At 53.0% G+C, this 7,812-nt stretch overlaps 1 protein-coding gene across 1 annotated transcript in view; it reads right to left on the reverse strand.

Moving 5' to 3' along the window:
- LOC103782423 (acyl-CoA synthetase family member 3, mitochondrial-like) overlaps nucleotides 1–4,919 on the reverse strand; it is a 13,030-nt gene extending 8,111 nt beyond the window's left edge. The window contains exons 1-2 of the mRNA XM_008950193.1: nucleotides 4,227–4,919; nucleotides 2,148–2,303 (exon numbers count right to left, since the gene is read on the reverse strand). Coding sequence (XP_008948441.1) covers nucleotides 2,148–2,303; nucleotides 4,227–4,919 — 849 coding nt within the window. The remainder of the gene's footprint in view (nucleotides 1–2,147; nucleotides 2,304–4,226) is intronic.
- Between the last annotated feature and the right edge of the window lie 2,893 nt (nucleotides 4,920–7,812).

Consider the following 7,812-nt stretch of genomic DNA (forward strand, 5'->3'; position numbering starts at 1 on the left):
GTGAAAAAATTTTTCCTCCTGTTCAGAGGGACCCTCCTGAATTCCAGTTAGTGCCCATTGCCCCTTGTCCTGTTGCTGGGCACCACTGACAAGAGTCTGGCCCCAGCCTCTTGACCTCCTGGGGGCCCTTTAGCTCTTGCTCAGCACTGATCAGATCCCCTCTGAGGCTTCTCTTCTCTGTGCCTCAGGGCTCTCAGGCTGTCCTGGCACAGAGATGCTTCAGTCCCCTCAGCAGCTTCACAGCCTCCCCTGGACTCTCTCCAGTAGTTCCCTGTCTGTCTCACAAGGCAGGCCCTCTGGGATTCTGGGGCTGTTCCACCCAAAGGATCAGTGCTCATGCAGAAAGAGGATGTTCCAGTGGCAGAGCCTCCCTGACACAAAGGGAAGTGGACATTTTCTGTGGCTGCTTCTTCAAGCAGCAGAAATAAGCAACAAAGAATCACCAAGTGGCTCAGACCAGAGCCCAGGCTCACCCTCACCTGACAGCACCACAGTCAAAGGCTTCCAGGTGTATCCCACACCTCAGCTCTTGGTCCTCTCAGTGTGACAAGGCCACCCAGCATATGAATAAACATGACCAGGTTAAGCAGCTTTAGTTACCAAGCAAGAGCTTGACAGGCTCTTCCTCTCTCCCAGGGAGTTCTGTATGGACAATACACATCTCCTCTCTGCTGGGAGGTGGCAGCAGCACCTGAAAACCCAACTGCTCCCTTTACAGTGACACTCCAACGTCCCTCACAACACCACAAGACCCAGGTGACCAGTGCTGGACCCCAGGAGCTGGTAACTGTAGACACTGTTCCACCTCACTTTTGGTTGTCCTGTTTCTAGTCCCTTTTCTCCCTCTATTTAGGTCAGCTGCCTACCACCACAGCAAGGAATAAAAGAGAAGCAGAGCACTAGGACTGTCTTGGTTAGCAAGCATTTTAAGTGGTGAGTACCAGTGTTGCTCTTACCTGGGCTGCAAGGAACTCTAAAGCCCACGTTCTGTCATGTGGTAGAACACAAAAGACCAAGGACATAGGATTGGAAGGGGAAAATGCAAGCTACTGAAAATGCCAACAGGCTCCAAACAGCACACCACTAACCCACAAGAGGAAAATCCAGTATTTCCACCTTTCTGGTACTAGGAATCACAGAATCATTAAGGTTGGAAAACACCTCCAAGATCATCAAGTCCAACTATCAACCCAACACTCCCATGACCACTAAACCACATCCCCAGGTGCCACATCCACACGTTTTTTGAACCCCTCTAGGGCTGATGACTCCAGCACCTCCCTGGGCCAATGCCTGACCACTCTGCCAGGAAATAAGTTCTTCCTAATATCCAGTCAAAACCTCCCCTGGGGCAACTTCAACCTGTTTCCTCTTGTCCTATCACTGGTTACTTGGGAGAAGAGACCAACCCCCACATCACTCCAACCTCCTGTCAGAGCTGTAGAGAGGCAGAAGGTCTCCCCTGAGCCTCTTCTCCAGACTAAGCAACCCCAGGTCCCTCAGCCACTCCTCACAAGCCATGTTCCTTGACCTCTCACCAGCTTTGCTGCCCTTCTCTGGCCACACTCCATTCCCTGAAGGTCTTTCTGATCCTGTGCTGCCCAGAACTGGCCCCAGTGCTCAAGCTGTGGCCTCCCCAGTGATGAGACCAGGGGCACAATCACTTCCCTACTCCTGCTGGACACTTTTTTTGATCTAAGCCAGGGTTTTGGTGGCCTTCTTGGCCATATGAGTGCACACTGGCTCATGTTCAGCTGGCTGCCAACCAGCCCCCCCAGGTCCTTTTCTGCCAGGCAGCTTTCCAGCCACTCTTCCCCAAGCCTTACTCTGGGTGCAGATGCTCTTAGCTGGTATGAAGAAGAGCCCACCTCCAGTGAGAGACCCTCAACACCACAAGGAGAGGCAGAGAAGTGTTACAATTACTTTACTTCATGCTTAAACAAGTTATAGCCTCCAGAAGAGCACACTGCCCCCAGACTGAGCAGCCAACCCAAAGGAGTTTTTAAACAGACACTTTGTGAACTGCAGGCCTGGTGGCTGAAGAGGCTGGAATTCTTTAAGAACTTATTTCCAAAGTTGCTCTAAGTGCAAAGCATGGGGTCTCACTGCTGAATTTCAAAGACAACGTGCAATCCCTCCAGGCTTACCATCTGTGCATCAAATTCAGGTAGCATGATGCATGTGGCTCCCACCCAGAGAGGACACAGGAGCTTATTGATCACCCCGTGGACATGATGCAAAGGTAGCACGTGCAGAATAACATCCTCCTTCTTCCACTCCCATTTTTCAACCAGCCCTGTGGTCTGTGAAGGAAGCACAACCCAGTGTTAAGGCATGAGGAAAGACTCTCCCAGCTTGAAAAACCCCAGCCCCCAGATCCCCTGGCCACAGCCAGCAGCAGAATTCCCACCCCTCCTGGAATGATGCCTGGGCACACAAAAAAAACCCTCATCTTTCCTTCAGGGTCAGCATGAGCAAAATCCTCACCACAACAGTCAAATACCAGAGGAACACTTTCCATGCCTTCATGTATATCAAAGTCCTTCCTCGTTACTGAGAAATAATCAACAATGATTTGAAGGAGGACTTGCAAAACTATTATCCTGGGGCTGCACAGGCAGACGTGGCAGAAATAGTAATAAAGCCCCTAATTTCCCCAGAACTCTGCTGACAGAGCTCAGATACCAATGACATGGGGCTTTTAGCACCTGTAAGGCATAGTCAGTAGGAGCAGCAAATCACTGAAACAAAAAGCAGGTTTCATGCTAGTAAAATAAAATATTAGCATATCAGCTTCTAAAATACTCTGCTATGAAGGAATAATTATCTAAAGTGATAGACCTCAGGCTTCTGGGTGAACAATACCCCTCAGAGCCTGGCATTAGCAACTGGAAAGCTTATTTCCAGCCAGCTAAAAATAAAAAAAAAAAGGTATTTGAACAGTGGAATTTACTCATGACATTCATAGCTCTCTTCCTCCACAGGGCAGGGAGCAGGTTTTAGGCTTTCTGCAAAGACAGCCCAGAAGATGGTGGCTGCTCGGGCCACCTCCCAGATGATTGGCATATTTGTAAAGGAGGAGATTCTTGGCCTGATATAGCCAAGCTCTGGCTCAATCCATCAAGGCTTTCACAGCACTCCCAGCACTGCAGGAGCCAAGCACCCGGAATGAGGCAAGCTCTTGGAGGTGTCTGTAAGGCAGGCTGTGTTCCCTGCCCTTTTTCCCCCTCCTGGCAGGAGTCTGTGGGTTGCAGGCAGTGATAACCAACTGGTGAGGTAGTCAGCAGGCTCATCCAAACTTTTAATTCCTTTTGGCTCAGAAAGCTAATGGATTTTTTTGCCTTGGGGATAGGTAGCTGAATAATGCACAGGCTTCACACAGCACTGTGCTGGGCTATGTTCTAGAGCAATTAGGGCAAAGAGTCTCTCCTAATCACAGGGAAGAAAAGGTGCAATGAAATCAGGCTTTTTACAACATGGCTCATCTCTCCTGCTTTCCAGGAAAGCAGGGAGAGGAATCCATCTACTCCTGGCTGCAGCTGCAGCATAGCAGCACCCAAAGGACAAGGTTTAGAGCCTCAAACTTCCTTCTGCATGTTCACCTTAAAAGCATTGAGGACTTTTGAGATACAGCCCCACAGCTCTCTGCAGGAATTTGGTTGTGGGAAGGTGTGTTGGCAACCCCAAAATTGTCTCTGAAGGCCAAGACCTCTGTAACCTGGCATGAGCTTTGCAGAGGGTTCTCCAGTTAACAAGAGGAAGAAGCTACTGGAGATCCAGAGTCCAGCAGAGGCTATGAAAATGCTGAGTGGACCTGAGAATCTCTGTGCCAGGCCAGGCTGAGAGCCCTGGGGCTGTTCAGCCTGGAGAAGCCTCAGAGGGGATCTGATCAGTGCTGAGCAAGAGCTAAAGGGTGCCTTGGGGTCAAGAGGCTGGGGCCAGACTCTTGCCAGCAGTGCCCAGCAGCAGGACAAGGGGCAATGGGCACAAACTAGAACCCAGGAGGTTCCATCTAAATATAAGGAGAAACTTCTTTGGTGTGAGGGTGGCCGAGCCTGGAGAAGCTGCTCAGAGAGGCTGTGGAGTCTCCTTCTCTGCCATCAAACCTGCCTGGGCGTGACCCTGGGCACCCTGCTGTGGGTGACCTGCAGGGAGGTTGGATGAGATGATCTCCAGAGGTCCCTCCCAGCCCCACCACGCTGGGATTCTGTGAAGGCAGCACTCACCACAGCTTGCACATTCCCATGGGTGCTGAGGACACCTTTCGGTCTCCCTGTGGTCCCACTGGTGTAGATGATCATGGCTCCTCTCTCCTTCCACGAGGAGCAGGCTGCCAAGGGACCCTCTTCCACGGCCACGGGGCTCTCGGAGCCGTCGCCGCGGGTCCCGAGGAGGGGCAGGAGGGGGACACCCAGCTTCTCAGCACTCGGGGCCATCCTCCCCACGTACTCCTCTGCTGCCAGGAGCAGAGCACTCTGCGAGTCCTGCACCACGTACTCCAGCTGCTGCAGGGGGTGCTTCCTGTAGAGGGGCACTGCCACACCCCCGCTCAGCCACGTGGCCCACTGGGCCACCACGTACGAGGCGTCGTTGGGACACAGAAACGAGACCCTCTCCTCCTTCAGGTCCCTGCTGGAGCAGCCCAGAGCTCTGCAGATCTCCCGGGACAAGCGCAGGCTGCGGGTGAGAAGGTCCCTGTACGTGTGCTCGCCGTTTTGGTCGATGATGGCAATTTTATCACCAAAATTCAAAGCCCTAGTGAAGACGGGGGTGACATCGCTGCTGGAGGTGGCCCAAGTGGTTTGCAGACCCCTGTGGGGGCTCTTCTGTCCACTCAAGGCCCAGCTGCAAGGGTGCCAGTACCAGGTGAGGCGTCGCAAGGGCCGGCTGGCCCAGGGGAAGAGCAGGGTGACCAGCATCCTACCAGCTTCCCAGTGATTCTGCAGAAAGCAATGATAGGAACAGATCGGCGTGTGCAGCCATTCCCCTGGGGCTCCTGCCCCCAGAGGAAAAGTGGCAGGCTTCATTTGAATAATACCCACTCTATTATTAATGTTGATGCTTCAGATTGCTGCATCCCCACCACGCTGGGCCCTGCCCGGGTGGAACAAGAGACACAGACCCCTCCTTACACAGCCTCCACACCCCCAAAAATCAGCCCGATTTGAATTACAAAATCCTTCCCATTGATCAGTGATATTAGGACTTTAAGTAGTGGCTACTTGAGGTGCAATTCTACCTCAGCAGGACCAGAATTTAAGGAAATTAAATCATTCCAACAGTACCTAGCTCTCAGTTTGCAGTTTCCACCGCTCTGGAAAACCATTGCCTTGCTTTGTGCTTCCAGTGAGGCAGCACAGAGCTAGACACGAAATCCAAGCCTCCTAAGGCTGAGCCCAGTGAAGGATTGCCTCCTGGGTGAGCTTTCCTTTCAGGAGCAGCACATCAGAGCACAGGGAAGTGCCCAAACCCTCCCACCTGATGGCTCATCCATCACAAACGCCTCCGCGGCTCAGAAGCTTTCTTAGGTGAGAGCCCAAGCAGTTAACAGCTTGCCACCAGCTGGTTTTCCCACCAAACAGCAGCAGGGAAGTGCAGCCACCCACACGCTGACCTGTGGGTTTGGTACTTCTCCAAATCCCAAACTGGCAGCACCCAGAGCTGGGCAGAGCATCACCAGGTTCCACCTGGGCAGGCAGAGCTTGATCTGAGCCCAGCCCGGCGGCTCCACCACAGCAGTGACACAGGGAAAGCCACCAGAAGGGGACAGGGAGGAATGTCAGCACCACAGGAGGCTTTACAGGAAGATCACAGGCTGGCACAAACGTTGTGCATTCTGCCTTGGTGCTCAGACAGCACAATGACATCAAGCTACTCACACACAGAAGTCAGCCCAAAAGCTTTCGTGGTAAAGGGCAAAGTCTTATTGCATTGGACACGACCTGGATCATCCCACAGAAACAGCAGCAAAAAGGTTAATTCACAGCCCAAAAACTCTAAGAATAAAACAGGGAGATGGGAGCCTGGGGGACTACAGGGCCATGAAGCAGAGGAGAGCCTGGCACACCTGAGAGGAGAGGAAGAAGCAATAAACTGAGAGAACTGAGACTCCTCATCTGCACAGAGCCCAGGGCTAGGAGCTCAGCAAGGAGAGCACCTTCACTGACAGGGGGACAGAGAACAGGGCTGTGCCAAAAGAGAGGGATTTACAGCTCAGCCCAGCTCATGGCTGCAATCAGCCACCAGTGACACATCCCCAGGGACACACCACGACGAGAGGAGATACCCAAAGGATGAGGACTTGTGACATCTCCTCGATGCTGCCAGTGACACCTTCATTTTTCACAAAGAAACTTTTAGAAATGCCTATTAGTGGAGTGGCTCAACTCAGCTCCCAGCTCAGCTTCCCACCATGAGGAGGAGCTGAAACTAAAGGGATCCAGAGGACAGGCAGCTGCTCAGGGAAGTGCCTAACCCAGCTCAGGCTCCTCAGACATCCCTGAGCAGCACCCACAAGTGGTTATTTTTGCCTTGCCACCACTGCAAGCCCCTGAGCCTCCCCCAACCACCTTCAGAGCTTTTCTCCAGCCAGAAAGCAGCTTTGCACCCATTTTCTTTTGCATACCGACCTCAGTTTCTGCTTCTGCAAAAGAAACTTGTGATTTTTGTGCGGAAACATCTGGGAGGGCAAAGAGGTTTTAAAGGCAAGAGTGTGGTAAATATTTGCACTCAGGATGGAAAAAACAAAACGGGTCACGACAAAGCTCGTGTGACATCTTTCCACTGCTCTGCAGAGACCAAAACATAAAGAGACAACACCAGCATAACCCAAAGCAAACCAGCTCCTCCTGACCTGGACCAAGGCAGGCTCCCTGCAGAGATGTTAATGACCCAGCCATTAGGAGGGGCTTTAATTAGCAGCAATGTTTGCCCCTGGCCTGCACTGCTCCTTGGCCAGCCCTGGAGCCGGTGTTAACTGCTGATTCAGATTCCCCAAAAAAAAACCCATTATCCCCGTGCCACAGCACCAGGCCAGGTTCCATGGAACAACAAGCAGCAGCACCCTGAGCCAGGCCTGAGCACCTACAGACCTTGGAGGATTGGTGTTGCCTGTGTGCACAAACTCACAGACACAGGGGACAAGGTGAAGTAACTGCTGGGGCTGTTTCCTCTTCCCTGTCTGTCACTGGGCAGATGATCACAGAATCATTTTGGTTGGAAGAGATCTTTCAGATCATCAAGTCCAACCCTTCCCCAGCACTGCCAGATCCCCACTGACCCGTGTCCCTCACACCACATCTCCATGGCTTGGAGACCCCTCCAGGGGTGGGGACTCCACCACTGCCCTGGGCAGCCTGTCACAGCCCTGGGCAACCCTCAAGGGCAAGAAATTGTTCCTCAGGGCCAATCTCAACCTCCCCTGGGGCACAACTTGAGGCTGTTTCCTCCTGTTCCTTGGGAGCAGAGCCCGACCCCCACCTGGCTCCAGGCTCCTGTCAGGAGCTGTGCAGAGCCAGAAGGTCTCCCCTGAGCCTCCTTTGCTCCAGGCTCAGCACCCCCAGCTCCCTCAGCTGCTCCTCCCCACACGTGGGCTCTAGACCCTTCCCCAGCAGCTTCACTGCCCTTCTCTGGTCACACTCTAGCCCCTCCAGGTCCTTCTTGGAGTGAAGGGCCAAAACTAAACTCAGGATTTGAAGTGTGGCCTCCCCAGTGCCCAGTCAAGGGGAATGATCCCTGCCCTGGTCCTTCTGGCCACACTAGTGCTGATCCAAGCCAGGATGCTGGTGGCCTTCTTCGCCACCTGGGCATCAG

This window comes from Merops nubicus, unplaced genomic scaffold (genome assembly GCF_000691845.1).
Source record: "Merops nubicus isolate BGI_N331 unplaced genomic scaffold, ASM69184v1 scaffold49251, whole genome shotgun sequence".
NCBI lineage: Eukaryota > Metazoa > Chordata > Aves > Coraciiformes > Meropidae > Merops > Merops nubicus.